At 41.5% G+C, this 19,552-nt stretch overlaps 3 protein-coding genes across 3 annotated transcripts; all 3 read left to right on the top strand.

Moving 5' to 3' along the window:
- The first annotated feature begins 421 nt into the window (after positions 1-421).
- LOC136747317 (olfactory receptor 52E8-like) lies at positions 422-1,455 on the top strand. The gene has a single exon (XM_066700254.1). It carries the CDS (start codon positions 452-454, stop codon positions 1,415-1,417), a length of 966 nt encoding a protein of 321 aa, XP_066556351.1. The 5' UTR covers positions 422-451; the 3' UTR covers positions 1,418-1,455.
- Positions 1,456-14,068: 12,613 nt separating this feature from the next.
- Positions 14,069-15,034, top strand: LOC136747113 (olfactory receptor 52B2-like). The gene has a single exon (XM_066700071.1). The coding sequence runs from the start codon at positions 14,069-14,071 to the stop codon at positions 15,032-15,034; it is 966 nt and encodes a 321-aa protein (XP_066556168.1).
- Positions 15,035-17,370: 2,336 nt separating this feature from the next.
- LOC136747112 (olfactory receptor 52B2-like) lies at positions 17,371-18,336 on the top strand. Its single transcript, XM_066700070.1, has one exon. The coding sequence runs from the start codon at positions 17,371-17,373 to the stop codon at positions 18,334-18,336; it is 966 nt and encodes a 321-aa protein (XP_066556167.1).
- The last annotated feature ends 1,216 nt before the right edge of the window (positions 18,337-19,552 follow it).

The following is a 19,552-nucleotide window of genomic DNA, read 5'->3' as shown; positions in this document are numbered from 1 at the left end:
GTGAAAGTCCACAAAGCATTTGTCATTTTGGTGAGTTTACATTGTTGCTGCAGTATACCTTTCAAATATATATATATATATATATATATATATATATATATATATAGCATACCATAGCAAGTGTTAATATATATATATATATATATATATATATATATAATATGTAAATGTGAGTTCATAATGTGAAAGAGTATTGAAATTGTTTTCTAATTATTTTAAGTGTAACAGTAACAGATTTTTTAATCTACATGTTATGCAAAGAACATTATGTTAGTTAATTAATGTATATATTGTATATAGTTAATTAATTGATATATTGTACAGTACAATTTGATTACAAAGATTTGAAGATTATTCCAAGCTTCGAACGCATATTTGCTGGGGGAAAAAAATTGATCTAACATTTTTTTTTGTTTTCCATTTTGTTTTTGCAGGAACTCAGCAGAGAGTGATGTCAGCACTAAATACTTCAGCGTTGCATCCAGTAGGGTTTATTTTGATGGGGTTTCCTGGCATAGAGCACCTGCAGCACTGGCTTTCTATCCCTTTCACTGTCTTGTACATCATGGCCTTAGTAGGTAACAGTACAATAATTTTGGTAGTTATATTTGAACAACGTCTTCATACCCCTATGTATGTTTTCCTTTCAATGCTGGCATTTGTGGATATTGGTTTATGCACTGCTGTCCTACCCAAAATACTGGAGATCCTTTGGTTCAACAGCAATGACATTTCATTCAAAGGCTGTTTCATTCAAATGTTCTTCATTTACATGTTTGCAACACTTGAATCCTCGATACTGGTGATGATGGCTTACGACCGATACGTTGCCATATACAACCCTTTACACTATGCAGCAATCCTGTCAAAGACGCTCATGGGCAAAATATTTGTTGCTTTTTTCATCAGAGATTTAGTTTTAACTGGGCTGGTTCCCACCTTCGCTTCAAGATTGCCTTATTGCTCATCTGTTTCTATCCCCCATTGTTACTGCGATCATATGGCTGTTGCTAAACTGGCATGCACAAATATAATCATGAACAGTAATTATGGACTCTCTGTGGCTCTAATTCTAGCAGGTCTGGATTTAGTATGTATTGGATTTTCTTATATAATGATATTTAGAGCAGTCCTAAAGCTTGGATCAAAGGGAGCTCACCTTAAAGCACTAAACACTTGTGGTTCTCACTTGTTTGTTATCATGTATTTCTACATAACTTCCCTGTTTAATTATTTAGTCTACAGGTTTGGGAAGGATGTACCTGTCCATGTTCATAGCATTTTTGCAGTCTTGTATCTTCTCATTCCTCCAGTGTTAAACCCTATGGTTTATGCTGTAAGGACCAAGGAAATCCGTCACGCATTTCTGAAGCTTTTCCTGCCGAGCAAGATTGACTCAGATTTGAGCCATCGCTGATAATTGCAGTACCCTTGTGCAAGAATGTATTAAATCATTCAAAAATCCCAAGAAAATGCAGACACATGCAAGAACTATTAAACACTATTAATCATTTGAAAAAATGACAAAAACATTTACAGTTCAGTCATATATATATAATTTCAGCATAAGCATGCATTCAGTTACTCAGAAACACCAACATTCTAATATTTTAAACTATTACATATTTTGTATTTATTTGTATCAGTTAACTTGCTGGATACTTTGCTACTGGTACTATTACTTTGACTAGTTTAATGATTATTTCCCTGAACTGCTCTTGTGTTGGTCTTTATGTCATTCCCCTCCCATTTCTGTCTTCTCTATGTTTGCAAAACTACACAGCTGATAGTGTCTTAGATGTTAATAAAACGTATAAAGACAGAATTCATTAAACATGTCTACATGGTTTTCTGTTACTTCAGAGCATTTTCCATGTGTCACCCTATACCTAGTCCACACTGGCAACTGTGTTGTTACAAAACATTATCCAAAATTACTACAGGACTGTGTTTGATTTTCATCCAAAGATAAAACTTCTTTCAGTATTTTTATGTATCCATTCATTTGGAAGCAAACTTTGCCATTTTCCCAACTTCTATCTGTGCTCCTGGCCAAAAAAACTAAATGGAATATACACTACTATGAATAACCCCTTACTGATATGAAAGAAAATATTGATGAGATTTTCAGATCCCTGCTTCAGATGCAACACTGGAGCAACACTCTTACCACACAACTATGTCTTCTGCACTAACTAAATTTCTACCCTGAACTGCCACTTGCGAAGTGGAGCACCCTTATGTATAACCTTGTGCCCCGTGACTGGCCTCCCCAAACACTATCCCCCCCCCCAAGTTCCCACACAGGGATAACCCCTGAACCCCAGAACTAACTATAACACACAGCACAGCATAAACAGCCAAACCCCCAACACACAGGCAGTTTGCTGGGTTGCTAAAATGTGTACTTCATTTTTACCACCAATAGGTTTTCACAATAAATACATAAATATGTACATAAATACATTAATAATATTCAAGCATTGGAAAAACTAAAACAACCTTACTCTTCCTCAGTGATAAACCTCAGTGTCAAAGATAAGTGTGATGTTATACAACAGGACTGCCAGGGGTTGTGGACCCAAGTGCGTGACTAAAGATATAGGTCAAGAACCAGCAAACTGGGCTCTGAGGTAGAGATGTTTCTGCATGTCCAAAATTCTCCTTTGGCAAGTCTATTTGATGATCCAGTACGGCTGGTACAATTAGCCTACCTGGCTGATATATTCTCACGTTTGAATGAGCTGAATATGGTACTGCAGGGGCTCTCTTTAACAATTTTTGATGCCTCTGACAAGATCACTGCTATGAAGAAAAAGCTGCAACTTTGTGTGGTCAAGACAGCGGTAGGTGAGGGTCAATGTCTTGAACTGAATGTGTGCTGGTATCAGGAGCCAGTGGAGGGAGCGGAGCAGTGGAGTAGCGTGTGCGAATCGCGGTAGAGAGAATACCAGACGAGCCGCGGTGTTCTGGATGAGCTGGAGTGGGTGGGTAGTAGTTGCAGGCAGGCCAGCCAGGAGGGAGTTGCAGTAGTCCATGCGGGAGAGGACCAGGGACTGGATGAACAGCTGAGTCGAGTAGTTGGTGAGGAAGGGACGGATCCGACATATGTTGCTCAGGAAGAATCTACAGGTGCGTGTCAGCATGGTGATGTGCTGGGTGTAGGAGAGCGCAGGATCGAGGGTCACTCCTAGATTTTTAGCAGAAGAAGAAGGAGAGAGTGTGGTGGTTTCCAAGGGGATCGAGATGGAGAAGTCATCAGAAGGTGAGGAAGAGTGGGGGAAGAACAGGAGATCCGATTTGGAGAGGTTGAGCTTGAGGTGGTGCGAGTGCATCCAGGTGGAGTTAGCAGACAAGCAGGAAGAGATACGAGAGGGGATGAGAGGGTCAGAAGAGGGAAAAGACAGGAAGATCTGGGCATCATCAGCAAAAAGTGGTAGGAGAAACCATGGGATGCGATGAGCGGGCCCAGGGAGTGAGTGTAGAGAGAAAACAGGAGCGGGCCCAGGACGGAGCCTAGGGGAACGCCTGTGAGGAGAGGTTGAGGGGTGGATGAGGAACCTCGCCATGTCACTTGGTAGGTCCGGTCGCTGAGGTAGGAGGAGTACCAGGTGAGAGCAGTCCCAGCGATTCCAAGGTCAGTGAGGCAGGAGAGGAAGATGGAGTGATCAACGGTGTCAAATGCTGTGGAGAGGTCAAGGAGGATGAGGACTGAGGAGAGGGAGGCCGCTCGAGCACAGCTGAGGGAGTCAGTGACTGCCAGGAGAGCCATCTTAGTGGAGTGAGCTGTGCGGAAGCCGTATTGCAGAGGATCAAGGAGTGAGTGTTGGGACAGAAAGTCAGAGAGCTGACGGTGGACCGCCCGCTCGAGAGTCTTTGAGAGGAAGGGGAGTAGGGAGACAGGTCGGTAGTTCTGAGGAGAGGTGGCATCAAGGGTTGGTTTCTTGAGCAGTGGGATGACAGCAGCTTGTTTTTAATGCAGAGGGGAAACAGCCAGATAGGAGTGAGGAGTTGAGGAGGGAGGAGATGAAGGGGAGAAGATCAGGAGCGGTCGCTTGGAGGAGGCGAGAAGGGAGAGGGTCCAGGGCACACATTGTAGGTTTGTGACATAGGAGGAGAGCGGAAACTTAATCATCTTAGAGAGGTAAGAATGAAGAAAAGGAAGCTTGATCGTTGGGAGGTTTCGGTGTGATGGGAGAGGAGGGGGGACTGTTGAAGAGCCTGTGGATGTCTGCAATCTTGGAGGAGAAGGAGACGAAATCATCAGCAGTGAGAGATGAGGGAGGAGGGGGGGGGGCAAGGAGGGAGGAGAAGGTGGAGAAGAGTTTGCGGAGGTTGTTGACAGTGGATTCGTAGAAAAATTGGAAGTAAGACTTCTTGGCTGAGGTGAGAGAGGAGGAGAATGTGAACAGTAGAGAGCGGTAGACTTCGAGGGCAGCTGGGAGTTTGGTCCTTATCCACTTCTGTTTGGCGGCACACAGACTAGTTCGGGTTGCGCGGAGAACAGCAGAGATCCAAGGCTGAGGAGGGGAGGGACGGGCAGGACGAGACATGAGAGGACAGAGAGAGTCAAGGGAGGAGGTGAGGGAGGAGAACAAAGAGAAGGTAGCACAGTTGACAGATAGATGGGAAAAACAGTCAATGGAAGGTAAGAGAGTGAGGGCAGTGGAGGCAAGGGTGGAGGGGGAGACAGAGCAGAGATTACAGCGGAAGGTGACAGAGGGAGTGGGTGGAGTGGGGAGGGAGGGGAGGGAAAGGGAGAAGGAGATGAAGTGGTGGTCTGAGATGTCCTTGGGTGTCAAGGAGAGTGTTGAAGGGGAGCAGCCTCTAGAGAAGATGAGGTCTAGCTGGCGGCCTGCCCTGTGAGTGGGGGGAGATGGGGAGAGAGAGATGTTAAAGGAGTGAAGGAGAGGAAGAAGTCCGGCACAGTGGGAAGGGTTGGAGAGGTGGATGTTGAAGTCTCCCAGGAGGATGGTAGATGAGGACAGCGAGGTGAGGGAGGAGAGATAAAGTCAAGTTCTCCTTCATCTCAGCATCCCTTCCCTCAGCTGGGTGATTGAAAACTTCCTTAAAATGAGCTAAGAAAGCTGTAAGGGACTGGGTGATCTCTCCCTTCTGTGCCCAGACAGCCACAGCCCACTGGAGAGCCCTCCCAGTAAGAAGTGTGATGATGAAGGCAATTCTGGACTCATCATTGGGATAGGAAGAGGGCTGGTAGGAAAAATAAAGGAAGCACTGAAGAAGAAAGCCTGCACATTTGTCTGGAGCGCTGTCATAGGGATCAGGAGTAGCGAGACAAACAGGCTGTAATGTAGCAGCAGCTGCCAAAGCCGTATTTACCGCTGCTTCAGGTGGGTGTACCAGTGGGAGAATCTGCTGTAGTTTATCTAGCGAGTCCGCTATCTGATTCAACATGTTGTCATGTGCCCCAAGGAGATCACTCTGCGCAGACAGCTTTGTAGACAGTCGAAAGCTCCCCTGGTCCATTGTTTGTTGGTGAAGTCTTCTGTAACAACAGGACTGTCAGGGATTCTGGACCCAAGTGCGTGACTAAAGATATAGGTCAAAACCTATATATAGTGAGGCCAAGAACCAGCAAACTTGGCAATGGAGGTTAAGCTGTCGTGTCGGGGTAAACAAGAGACAGTAATCAAAGAACAGGCAAAGGTCAGGAACAGGAGAACTCAGTAATAAGAATAATAATGCTCAATAGTGTAGCACAGGAGGCTTTATGAGACTTCACGAGGAGCTGTAGAAACAGGGGGTTTAAATACTGAGCTAAAGAGCTCAGGTAACTGGGAACAGGTGTGGTAATCGGTAAATTAATGGAGAGCACTTGACCTGAAGTAACCCTCAGCATGAGAACAGAAAGTTGAGAAAGGGTAGAAGGTGAGAGACATTGACCTCTGGTGGAGAGACTAGGAACAATGTCAGGACGTGGACATAACAGATATGTGTTTTGTAAAACATGAGATAAACATTCTGACATTTTGTAACAATGAAAATAAAATAAAACTCAACAAAATGACAAATTCTTTGTAAACCTTCAGTAGATTGAGTACTTAAAGTTTTTGGATGTTTGGTTCCTTGAAGGGAATTATGAAAACAAATTCAAGAATGTTACTGCATGTTTTGAGTTTCTGAGTAAGTAATAAAGTTGTAAATTACAATAATACCATGCTTAGTAAGTTGATTTAACATGTTGTGTTTTATAGTATAAGATATTACCCAGTACCCACCAAAGATCACATTATCCACCTTGTTAATTTTGTTTAATTGTTTTGTTAGCTAGTTGACCACTGTAGTATTGTTAATACTTTTTAGTTAATTGATAATCTATTTTTGTTGCAGTTTGGATGAGAAGAAAGTGTGGATGTGGTTTATAAAGTACATTGCACAGGCAGAATGAAGCAAGGTCCAAGAAGATTTGGAGGATGCCAAATTCTGTTCAATTATGTCTGATGGATCCACTGATTGTGCTGTGAAGCAGGAGGGGTTGGTGTATGTTTGTTTTTGTAAGGAGGGGAACGTGAAGGTGAGGTTTGTGGGCATAGAAACTGTGGAGAAGGCTGAATCTGCCCACATAGCCCAGGCTATTAAATGTCAAATGGATGCTGCTTGCAAGGGGTGGGAGGGCAAGCTAGTAGCCTCTGCCACAGAAGGGGCTGCTGTCATGACTGGGGAGAAGAGTGGTGTCGTGACCAGACTGAGAGGAGACAAGGCTTATGTTGTGGGTGTGCACTGCATGGCTCACTGTCTGGAGCTGGCCTTCTCTAATGCCATCAAGGTCACTCCCATGTTCCGCTGAGTGGAAGAACTACTGGGTGGACTCTACACATTCTACCACACAATAGAGCAAACCTGGTTAAGAGCTACCAGACTCTCAACCAAACGGCCCTCATTCCCACAAGAATGGGTTGGCCACCTCCTCCGAGCTCTGGACCATTTCTTGAGAGGATATCTGGCCATTGTGCTGCATCTTGAACAGGTTATTGCCATAGAAATGTATATTTTGCCTACAGCTACACTTAATGTAAGATTATGATGATAATGTAATGCTGTATGTATTTGCCATATATACATTAAATGAACATTAATAGAGCAAGACATTATAATTATACAGCTTCATTGCTAATCAGTTGTTTCTTGTTTTGTGTGTGGATATATATATATATATGTGTTTCAGATTCAATCGCCTTATGCCCTGGTTCCTTTCCTTTGGCCGCCTCCAAGAACTCCAGACCCCAATCCTATCCCGTGGCCGTCCTTCAGACCTCTTGACCCTGACTTGTGGCCACCTCCCAAGCCTCCCGACCTTGCCTTGTGGCCGCCCTCTGGAAATCTTGACCTTTCCCTCCTTCTTGTCTTCTGTATCCCCACAACCTTTGTTCCTGCTCCTCTGTCCCGTGGCTGTCCCCACCGTGTCCGGTCCCATTCAGCTGCGCCGACCGTGGAGGGGGGAGTACGGTCACAGTTCCCTAGCCCTGACCCTCTTCCCCACTAGAGGCCACCAATGTTCCCTTGCCTTTTCCTGCTCCCTTCACTGCTTTCCTTTTCTCTCTCTGTCAATTAACATTCCTCCACACCCTTGTGCACTTCTGTTCCAGTCCTTTGTTCTCATTGGTCCTGCTCGTCTTCCTAGTTTCTGCTCTCCTTTATAAACCCCTCACTGCCCTCACTCTGGGCAAAGTGTTGTCAGCTCTCCCTGCATCACCAAGCCTTGTTCTCCTTGTTCTCCTTGTTCTCCTTGTTCTCCTTGTTCTCCTTGTTCTCCTTGTTCTCCTTGTTCTCCTTAGCCCCTTGTCCTGTAACCCTGTCTCTCTCTCTCACTCCCTGTCCTCCCTCTTTCGCTCTCAGTCCTGTCTTTGTCTCTCTCTCTCTGTTCTGTATCTGTTTCTCTTGACCTCCTGGATTTCAACCTTTGCCAGTGACCTCGACCTTGCCTTTGGATTCTCCTTGGTTTCTCTCAGCTCATTGCTCTAGCTCTGCACTTTGGTCCTTTCTCCAACAGCTTTACGGTCCTCCCACGAGGCAACCGTGACAGTTGAACTATAGCACAGTACCGTAGCACAGTGAGACAATGAGACAGAGACCTTGTTTACACAGACACATAGGGAAAGAAATGCAGTTCTTCAAACACTTTACTCATATGAAAAGAATTACAAAAATATTTACATTTAAATTATATATATATATCAAAATAAACATGCATTAAGTTACTCAGAGAACACCAAAACTCGTATTTTAAAACATTACTTTTTGTGTATTAATTTGTATCAGTTAACTTGCTGAATACTGTGTTACTGGCATTATTAATTTGATATGTAAACTAGTTTAATTATTATTTTATTACCCTGAATTGCTCTTGTGTTGGTCTTTATGTCATTCCCCTCCTATTTCTGTCTGCTCTATTTTTGCAAAACTACACAGCTGATAGCATCTTAGATTTCAATAAACCATATAAAGACAGAATTCACTAAACATGTCTACATGGTTTTCTGTTACTTCAGAGCATTTTCCATGTGTCACCCTATACCTAGTCCACACTGGCAACTGTTTTGTTGGAAAACATTATCCAAAATTACTACAGGACTGTGTTTGATTTTCATCCAAAGATAGAACTTATTTTATATATTTTTATATATCCATTAATTTGTATGCAAACTTTGACAAACTTCTATCTGTGCTCCTGGCCAAAACACTACATGAAATACACACTACTATGAATAACCCCTTACTGATATTAAAGAAAATACTGTTGAGATTTTAACTTTCCATTTGTGTGTGTGAAATAATAATTAGACGTTATGAGTATCCAGCAGCATAAACATTAATACGTGCTTCAATGCAGGACACATGAAATTGCATTTAAATTATTGAAATACATCAGCTTTTTGATTTGGTTTTCTTAGACTCTTTAAAAATAAACTGTACTGGACACAGAACTGAAGTGTGAAATGTTGACATTGCTCTCTCCTGACTTCCTGCAAAAATAAAAACAATAAATATATACAGTGAGGGAAAAAAGTATTTGATCCCCTGCTGATTTTGTACGTTTGCCCACTGACAAAGAAATGATCAGTCTATAATTTTAATGGTAGGTGTATTTTAACAGTGAGAGACAGAATAACAGCAAAAAAATCCAGAAAAACGCATTTCAAAAAAGTTATAAATTGATTTGCATGTTAATGAGGGAAATAAGTATTTGATCCCCTATCAATCAGCAAGATTTCTGGCTCCCAGGTGTCTTTTATACAGGTAACGAGCTGAGATTAATCAATCAGATTCCAAACTCTCCACCATGGCCAAGACCAAAGAGCTGTCCAAGGATGTCAGGGACAAGATTGTAGACCTACACAAGGCTGGAATGGTCTACAAGACCATCGCCAAGCAGCTTGGTGAGAAGGTGGCAACAGTTGGTGCGATTATTCGCAAATGGAAGAAACACAAAATAACTGTCAGTCTCCCTCGGTCTGGGGCTCCATGCAAGATCTCACCTCGTGGAGTTTCAATGATCATGAGACTGGTGAGGAATCAGCCCAGAACTACACGGGAGGATCTTGTTAATGATCTCAAGGCAGCTGGGACCATAGTCACCAAGAAAACAATTGGTAACACACTACGCCGTGAAGGACTGAAATCCTGCAGCGCCCGCAAGGCCCTCCTGCTCAAGAAAGCACATGTACAGGCCCGTCTGAAGTTTGCCAATGAATGATTCAGAGGAGAACTGGGTGACAGTGGTCTCAGATGAGACCAAAATCAAGCTCTTTGGCATCAACTCAACTCGTCGTGTTTGGAGGAGGAGGAATGACCCCAAGAACACCATCCCCACCGTCAAACATGGAGGTGAAACATTATGCTTTGGGGGTGTTTTTCTGCTAAGGGGACAGGACAACTGCACCACATCAAAGGGACGATGGACGGGGCCATGTACCTTCAAATCTTGGGTGAGAACCTCCTTCCCTCAGCCAGGGCATTGAAAATGGGTTGTGGATGGGTATTCCAGCATGACAATGACCCAAGACACACAGCCAAGGCAACAAAGGAGTGGCTCAAGAAGAAGCACATTAAGGTCCTGGAGTGGCCTAGCCAGTCTCCAGACCTTAATCCCATAGAAAATCTGTGGAGGGAGCTGAAGGTTCGAGTTGCCAAACGTCAGCCTCGAAACCTTAATGACTTGGAGAGGATCTGCAAAGAGGAGTGGGACAAAATCCCTCCTGAGATGTGTGCAAACCTGGTGGCCAACTACAAGAAACGTCTGACCTCTGTGATTGCCAACAAGGGTTTTGCCACCAAGTATTAAGTCGAAGGGGTCAAGTACTTATTTCCCTCATTAACATGCAAATCAATTTATAACTTTTTTGAAATAAATTTTTCTGGATTTTTTTGTTGTTATTCTGTCTCTCACTGTTAAAATACACCTACCATTAAAATTATAGACTGATCATTTCTTTGTCATTGGGCAAACGTACAAAATCAGCAGGGGATCAAATACTTTTTTCCCCCACTGTATATATATATATATATTATTATAATGTAACCTTGTTAGCATGTTGTCTATAGTGGTGGGTAGAAAATGCATAGAAAGTGTGTTGTATTGATGTTAAGCTTTGTACACCGATCAGCCATAACATTATGACCACTGACAGGTGAAGTGAATAACACTGATAATCTCGTTATCATGGCACCTGTCAGTAGGTGGGATATATTAGGCAGCAAGTGAACATTTTGTGCTCAAAGTTGATGTGTTAGAAGCAGGAACAATGGGCATGTGAGCATCAGAACTGAACCACAGAGCAATGGAAGAAGGTGGCCTGGTCTGATGAATCACGAGTTCAAGGTGTTGACTTGAAATTCCTCCAAATTCCCCAGATCTCAATCCAAGCATCTGTGGGATGTGCTGGACAAACAAGTCCGATCCATGGAGGCCCCACCTCGCAACTTCCAGGACTTGGTGCCAGATACCACAGCACAGAGGCCTTCAGAGGTCTAGTGGAGACTGAGGGAGTCTGTCTGCCCCATCCAAGGACGAGGGCAGTGGACGGGCAACCTGGGAGGAGGACCGCCTGTCTCTGGGTTCCCACGAGGACTTGGAGCTTGAGGCGGAGCTCATGGAGGAGGAGTTGGTCGCTCCCACCCCTCCTCCTCCGTTGAACGTTGACACCCCTCCTGCTCCCACGGGACAGGACAGGGAGTTCTGGGCAGTCATCCAGAGGGCTGTGGAGTCTCTCCAGCTCCCTAGGCCCTCTGACCCTGCCCCGCCGCGCTCCAGGTGTCAAAGGGATCATCACGCGCAGCGGCCCACACAGGCCCTCCCTCTACTCCCTGACGTCCTTGGCGAACTGAGGATCACCTAGGACCATCCGGCAACAGCCCCTGCCCTAGCCAGGAGAGGGGAGGCTAATGCCAGGACACAGGGCACAGCAGAAGTGGGCTTGGTGGAGTTCCCTCTCGTGAATTCCACCATAGCCACGCTTGTCTAACATACCTCTGCTGTCTGCGGAGCCATAGGACCTGACCTGCCCCAACAGGCAATGTCGCATCACAGAGATGCTGCTCCCAAGCAGCTCGCCTCAGGAACACCGAGAGCCTGCTGGCCCTGTACTTGGCCCAGCTGGCGGAGCCCTCGGAGCAACATGGCACATTATCAACCCCGCCCCCTATCTCTGAGATAGCAGCAGCGGCAGACCAGCTCATCACTGTGATGCACCAGGGGGCAAGGACGACATGGCGATGCTTGGCAGTAATTGCGCCAAGCATCGCGAAATATGGACGCCCCTATTTCACCGGGCTTCACTTTTGACCCCTCTGTGGAGGTGATGCTGAGACGCACCCTCCAGGAGTGGGAGCAGTTCCTGCAGCTGGCCCGGGTGTACCCCGTTGCACCTCAGGCCCAGCAGCGCAGGCCGTCTGTGGCAGCTTGCTGGGGGGAAGGCCCCCTAACCGTGGCTCCCAGGCCACAGCCCAGGCCACACGCCGGACCATAGCCCAGGTCACAGACCTGCCCACCTGCTGATTTCCGCCAGCGTCTCACTGGCAGGCAGGCGACACTTCCCTAACCCTAACCCTAACCTATTCCCATGGTCAAGCTGGTGTGGCCTTGCTTCTAGCTGTGCTAGTGGAGCAAGCGGCCACCGCTCTGATGTCCCACGTGTGTGTATATAATTTGTTTGTACCAAATCTGTTGTTTCGTCATTGGGTCTGTGGCCCTGCTTCTATGGGATCAGGGGTCCACTGCCATGATAATGTGTGGAGGCTACACAAGTTGCTTGATTGCCTGTGCCAGATATTGTGCAAGTAGATTACGGCCTCGCACTAGTAGAGCAGCCTGGCTCTTGTAAGCGGAGGGCGTAAGAGTTGACCTCTGTAGCCCTGCTTTGTATATTCTGATTCTAGACAGTTCCTGGTAGAGTGTGACTGCGGTCCTCGATCCTGGGCGGCTCAGGTGAGGCCATAAGGGGTCCCTGAGATTACTGTCTGGAGTTGTGTTGCCAAGGCCCCCTAGCGGTGCACCTCGGGGCAGGCTCCCTTATCAGCTTGCTGCCTCCTCCCTTGCGACGGCTTGGTTATACAGTAACCCCTTCCCCTTTGGCAGTGCTTCCAACCTGAAAGATAACGATAGGTTGCGTATACAGCCCCGGTTATCTGAAAAAGGAAGCACTGCCCAAGGGTTGCAAGGTTGCATGGGAGTCCTGACTCCCGGCAAAAGAGGACCTGCACTGACATCACGTTTTATGGAACAGGATGTGGGAAGGGACCTGAACTGAGTGATGAGCGCAGGGGCCAATGGCAGAGTGATGTTTCGATCAGGTTTCTATGGCAGTGCGCAGAAACCCCTCCCCCTTGGGCAGTGCTTCCGACTTGACAGATAACAACAAACAAACGACTATACAATAAAACAAATTAACGTTGTTCGCCTCCATTGTGTTCTGCCCTGGAAGATTTAAAAGTGTGACAAGTGTCGTTTTGTCTTTCATGTTTTGGTTGGTTTCTTCAAGGGAATTATGAAAGTGTCTTCCAGAAGAAAATGCAAATGTGTACAGAGAAAGTTGCATGCTTTGATTTTCTGTTGAGTATAGTAATAAACTAAATTACAATAAAACCATGCTTTACCAATACATTTATTTCAGTCTGATGATATTTCCTATTTTTGACCTGGCCTACTATTATTATTATCCAGAACACAGAAGAGACACTCTTGGGAGAAAACTAGATCAAGAGCATGTTAGACGCACTGGAAAGAACAAATTAATCCTCAGAGTACTTTCCCAGATATCATAAATACCCAGCAGGCACATGCTACATTACAGAACTGTCCAGCACTGCTGGTGAAGGTCCACAAAGAATTTGTTGTTGTGGTGAGTTTTATTTTATTGTAATTGATCTTATTTTTCTATAATTTCTGTGGAAATAACATGTTTTGCAATTAACTTTGCCATTGAGGTTTATTAAGAGACTAATATGTCTTGAATATATATATATATATATATATATATATATATATATATATATATATATATATATATATATATTTTTTTTTTTTTTTTTTTCAAACTTATGATTTGATTAGTAAAGTTTATTTACAGATGATAACAGACTATTTATTTACATGAACACATGATTAAAAGTACAGGATGCTATAGGTCAAACATATTAAAAAACAATAATACATTTAAAAATAAAATGTAAAAAAATATTATATTTAAGTGATGAAATATATATACATATACATACACATATATATATATATATATATATATATATATATATATATATATATATACACAAAAAAGGGGGGGAAGAAAGAACAGGAGGGCAACAGTTTATGTACCTTGTCCAGTAGATCTAGGATGTAATATAGGATACACTGTAGTGTCCTTTATCATTTGTACTATTTGCTTCCAGGTGATATGTTAAGGCTTGAATATTAATAACATATGTACGTATGTATGTATGTATGTATGTATGTATGTATGTATATATTTATTGTGAAAGCCTATGCGTGGTAAAAATTAACAACATATATCTCTATTTTATTTTTGTTTGTGTAGGAACTCAGCAGAGTGTGATGTCAGCGCTCAATATTTCAGTGCTGCGTCCAGCAGGGTTTATTTTGATGGGGTTTCCTGGCATAGAGCACATGCAGCACTGGCTTTCTATCCCTTTCACTGTATTGTACATCATGGCCTTAGTAGCTAACAGTACAATAATATTGGTAGTTAAATTTGAAAAAAATCTTCATACCCCCATGTATGTTCTCCTTTCAGTTCTGGCACTTGTGGATATTGGTTTATGCACCACGACCTTACCGAAAATACTGGAGATCCTTTGGCTCAACAACAAGGACATTTCATTCGAAGGCTGTTTCATTCAAATGTTCTTCATTTACATTTTTGCAGCACTTGAATCCTCAATACTGGTGATGATGGCTTATGACCGATACGTTGCCATATATAGCCCTTTACGCTATGCAGCAATCCTGTCAAAGACGCTCATGGGCAAAATATTTGTTGCTTTTTTAATCAGAGCTATAGTTTTAACTGGGCTGATTCCCACCTTTGCTTCAAGATTGCCTTATTGCTCATCTGTCTCTATCCCCCATTGTTACTGCGATCATATGGCTGTGGCTAAACTGGCATGCACAAATATAATCATGAACAGTTATTATGGACTCTCTGTGGCACTTTCGATATTAGGTGTGGATGTAATATTTATAGGATTTTCTTATATAATGATATTTAGAGCAGTCCTAAAGCTTGGATCAAACGGAGCTCGCCTTAAAGCACTAAACACTTGTGGTTCTCACTTGTTTGTTATCATGTATTTCTACATAACTTCCCTGTTTAATTATTTAGTCTACAGGTTTGGGAAGGATGTACCTGTCCATGTTCATAGCGTTTTTGCAGTCTTGTATCTTCTCATTCCTCCAGTGTTAAACCCTATGGTTTATGCTGTAAGGACCAAGGAAATCCGTCACGCATTTCTGAAGCATTTCCTGCCGAGCAAGATTGACTCAGATTTGAGCCATCGCTGATAATTGCTGTACCCTTGTGCAAGAATATATTAAATCATTCAAAAATCCAAAGAAAATGAAGACACTTTAAAAAAATTGCAAGAATTATTGAACACTTTAAACATTTTAAAAAATGACACAAACATTTACAGTTCAGTCATATATATATAATTTCAGCATAAGCATGCATTCAGTTACTCAGAAACACCAACATTCTAATATTTTAAACTATTACATATTGTGTATTCATTTGAATCAGTTAACTTGCTGGATACTTTGTTACTCGTACTATTACTTTGATATGTAGACTAGTTTAATTATTATTTCCCTGAACTGCTCTAGTGTTGGACTTTATGTCATTCCCCTCCCATTTCTGTCTTCTCTATGTTTGCAAAACTACACAGCTGATAGTGTCTTAGATGTTAATAAAACGTATAAAGACAGAATTCATTAAACATGTCTACATGGTTTTCTGTTACTTCAGAGCATTTTCCATGTGTCACCCTATACCTAGTCCACACTGGCAACCGTGTTGTTACAAAACATTATCCAAAATTACTACAGGACTGTGTTTGATTTTCATCCAAAGATAGAACTTCTTTCAGTATTTTTATGTATCCATTCATTTGGAAGCAAACTTTGCCATTTTCCCAACTTCTATCTGTGCTCCTGGCCAAAAAAACTAAATGGAATATACACTACTATGAATAACCCCTTACTGATATGAAAGAAAATATTGATGAGATTTTCAGATCCCTGCTTCAGATGTAACACTGGAGCAACACTCTTACCACACAACTATGTCTTCTGCACTAACTAAATTTCTACCCTGAACTGCCACGTGCGAAGTGGAGCACCCCTATGTATAACCTTGTGCCCCGTGACTGGCCTCCCCAAACACTATCCCCCCCCGCCCATGTTCCCACACAGGGCTAACCCCTGAACCCCAGAACTAACTATAACACACAGCACAGCATAAACAGCCAAACCCCCAACACACAGGCAGTTTGCTGGGTTGCTACAATGTGTACTTCATTTTTACCACCAATAGGTTTTCACAATAAATACATAAATATATACATAAATACATTAATAATGTTGAAGCCTTGGAAAAACTAAAACAACCTTACTCTTCCTCAGTGATAAACCTCAGTGTCAAAGATAAGTGTGATATGTGTTTTTCCTAGAGATATTATTTCAAACATAAGATAAACATTCTGACATTTTGTACCAATGAAAATAACGTCAAACTCAACAAAATGACAAATTCTTTGTACACCTTCAGTAGATTGAGTATTTAAAGTTTTTGGATGTTTGGTTCCTTGAAGGGAATTATGAAAACACATTCAAGAAGAAAATGCAAATGTGTACAGAGAATGTTACTGCATGTTTTGAGTTTCTGTTGAGTAAGTAATAAACATATAAATTACAATAAAACCATGTTTTACCAAGTAATATAGTTCTATTTTATGATATTTCCCTTTTTTGACCGGGCACATTATTATTAGTAGTATTATTAAATATGTTGGCAAAGCATCTACATTATCATCATTATTATTATTTTTAAATCAAAACACTGCAAAAGCCTCTTGTGAGAAAACTGGATGAAGAGCATGTTAGACGCACTGGAAGGAATAAATTAATCCTCAGAGTACTTTCCCAGATATCATAAATACCCAGCAGGCACATGCTACATTATAGAACCGTCCAGCACTGCTCGTGAAGGTCCACAAATAATTTGTTGTTGTGGTGAGTTTTATTTTATTGTAACTGATAAACATGTCAGAATGTTTATCTTATTTTTCTATAATTTCTGTGGAAATAACATGTTATGCAATTAACTTTGGCATTGAAGTTTATTAAGAGACTAATATGGCTTGATTATTATTATTATTATTATATTTTTCAAACTTATGATTTGATTAGTAAAGTTTATTTGCAGATGATAATGGAATACGTATTTACATGAACACTTGATTAAATGTACAGGATGCTATAGGTCAAACATATTAAAAACAATAATAATACATTTAAAAATATATATTTTTAAAATATTATACTTAAGTGATTAAATAAATACACATATACATACACATAGATATACACACAAAAAAGGGGGGAAGAAAGAATAGGAGGGCAACAGTTTAAGTACCTTGTAGATCTAGGATGTAATATAAGATACACTGTAGTTTCCTTTATCATTTGTACTATTTGCTTCCAGGTGATATATTAAGACTTGAATATTAATAACATATGTATGTATTTATATATGTATTTATTGTGAAAGCCTATGCGTGGTAAAAATTAACTACATATATCTCTGTTTAAATTTTTGTTTTTGCAGGAATTCAGCAGTGATGTCAGCGCTCAATACTTCAGTGCTGCGTCCAGCAGGATTTATTTTGATGGGGTTTCCTGGCATAGAGCACATGCAGCACTGGCTTTCTATCCCTTTCACTGTCTTGTACATCACAGCCTTAGTAGGTAACAGTACAATAATATTGGTAGTTAAATTTGAAAACAATCTTCATACCCCCATGTATGTTCTCCTTTCAGTTCTGGCACTTGTGGATATTGGTTTATGCACCACGACCTTACCGAAAATACTGGAGATCCTTTGGCTCAACAGCAAGGACATTTCATTCGAAGGCTGTTTCATTCAAATGTTCTTCATTTACATTTTTGCAGCACTTGAATCCTCAATACTGGTGATGATGGCTTATGACCGATACGTTGCCATATACAGCCCTTTACGCTATGCAGCAATCCTGTCAAAGACGCTCATGGGCAAAATATTTGTTGCTTTTTTAACCAGAGCTATAGTTTTAACTGGGCTGATTCCCACCTTCGCTTCAAGATTGCCTTATTGCTCATCTGTCTCTATCCCCCATTGTTACTGCGATCATATGGCTGTGGCTAAACTGGCATGCACAAATATAATCATGAACAGTAATTATGGACTGTTTGTGGCAATTTCGATAATAGGTGTGGATGTAATATTTATAGGATTTTCTTATATAATGATATTTAGAGCAGTCCTAAAGCTTGGATCAAAGGGAGCTCGCCTTAAAGCACTAAACACTTGTGGTTCTCACTTGTTTGTTATCATGTATTTCTACATAACTTCCCTGTTTAATTATTTAGTCTACAGGTTTGGGAAGGATGTACCTGTCCATGTTCATAGCATTTTTGCAGTCTTGTATCTTCTCATTCCTCCAGTGTTAAACCCTATGGTTTATGCAGTAAGGACCAAGGAAATCCGTCACGCATTTCTGAAGCATTTCCTGCCGAGCAAGATTGACTCAGATTTGAGTCATCGCTGATAATTGCAGTACCCTTGTGCAAGAATGTATTAAATCTTTAAAAAAGAAAAGGAAATAAGGACACCGAAAAATAAATAAAGGACAAAAAAACGAAAATTTACACTTTAATTATTCATAATTTTCACACAGTATATAAGTATGCATTAAGGTACTCATAGAACACCAAAAGTCTCATAATTTTCTCATACCCTTGTGAATTAATGTATTAAATTGTTAAAAAAAAACTAAAGATAATTACAAAAACTATTAAACACTGAAGAGTCACAGAAATTCAGAGAGAGATGTACCTCCAATCAAAAGGTTTTTATTACAAGCAGCTGCAAGGAAGAGGTTCAAGAGGCGATCTCAAGAACGTTCATAGAGCAATTACAAACTACAGGCACTTTTATGCAGACCAGACAGGAGAGAAAGATAACAGGCCCACATGTCTGTCCCATGATGAGTGGAAGTTCAGTTTCTGCCTGACAACTGCTCAGGAAGGTATCATGGTTGAACTATAGCACAGTACCGTAGCACAGTGAGACAATGAGACAGTGACCTTGTTTACACAGACACATAGGGAAAGAAATGCAGTTCTTCAAACACTTTACTCATATGAAAAGAATTACAAAAATATTTACATTTAAATTATATATACATCAACATAAACATGCATTAAGTTACTCAGAGAACACCAAAACTCTCATATTTACCTTTTGTGTATTAATTTGTATCAGTTAACTTGCTGAATACTGTGTTACTGGCATTATTACTTTGATATGTAAACTAGTTTAATTATTATTTTATTACCCTGAACTGCTCTTGTGTTGGTCTTTATGTCATTCCCCTCCTATTTCTGTCTGCTCTATTTTTGCAAAACTACACAGCTGATAGAATCTTAGATTTCAATAAACCATATAAAGACAGAATTCACTAAACATGTCTACATGGTTTTCTGTTACTTCAGAGCATTTTCCATGTGTCACCCTATACCTAGTCCACACTGGCAACTGTTTTGTTGGAAAACATTATCCAAAATTACTACATGACTGTGTTTGATTTTCATCCAAAGATAGAACTTATTTTATATATTTTTATATATCCATTAATTTGTATGCAAACTTTGACAAACTTCTATCTGTGCTCCTGGCCAAAACACTACATGAAATACACACTACTATGAATAACCCCTTACTGATATTAAAGAAAATACTGTTGAGATTTTAACTTTCCATTT

Source organism: Amia ocellicauda, chromosome 3 (assembly GCF_036373705.1).
Source record: "Amia ocellicauda isolate fAmiCal2 chromosome 3, fAmiCal2.hap1, whole genome shotgun sequence".
NCBI lineage: Eukaryota > Metazoa > Chordata > Actinopteri > Amiiformes > Amiidae > Amia > Amia ocellicauda.
Note: the sequence above shows the minus strand (reverse complement) of the source record. Positions and strands in the feature narration are given on the sequence as shown.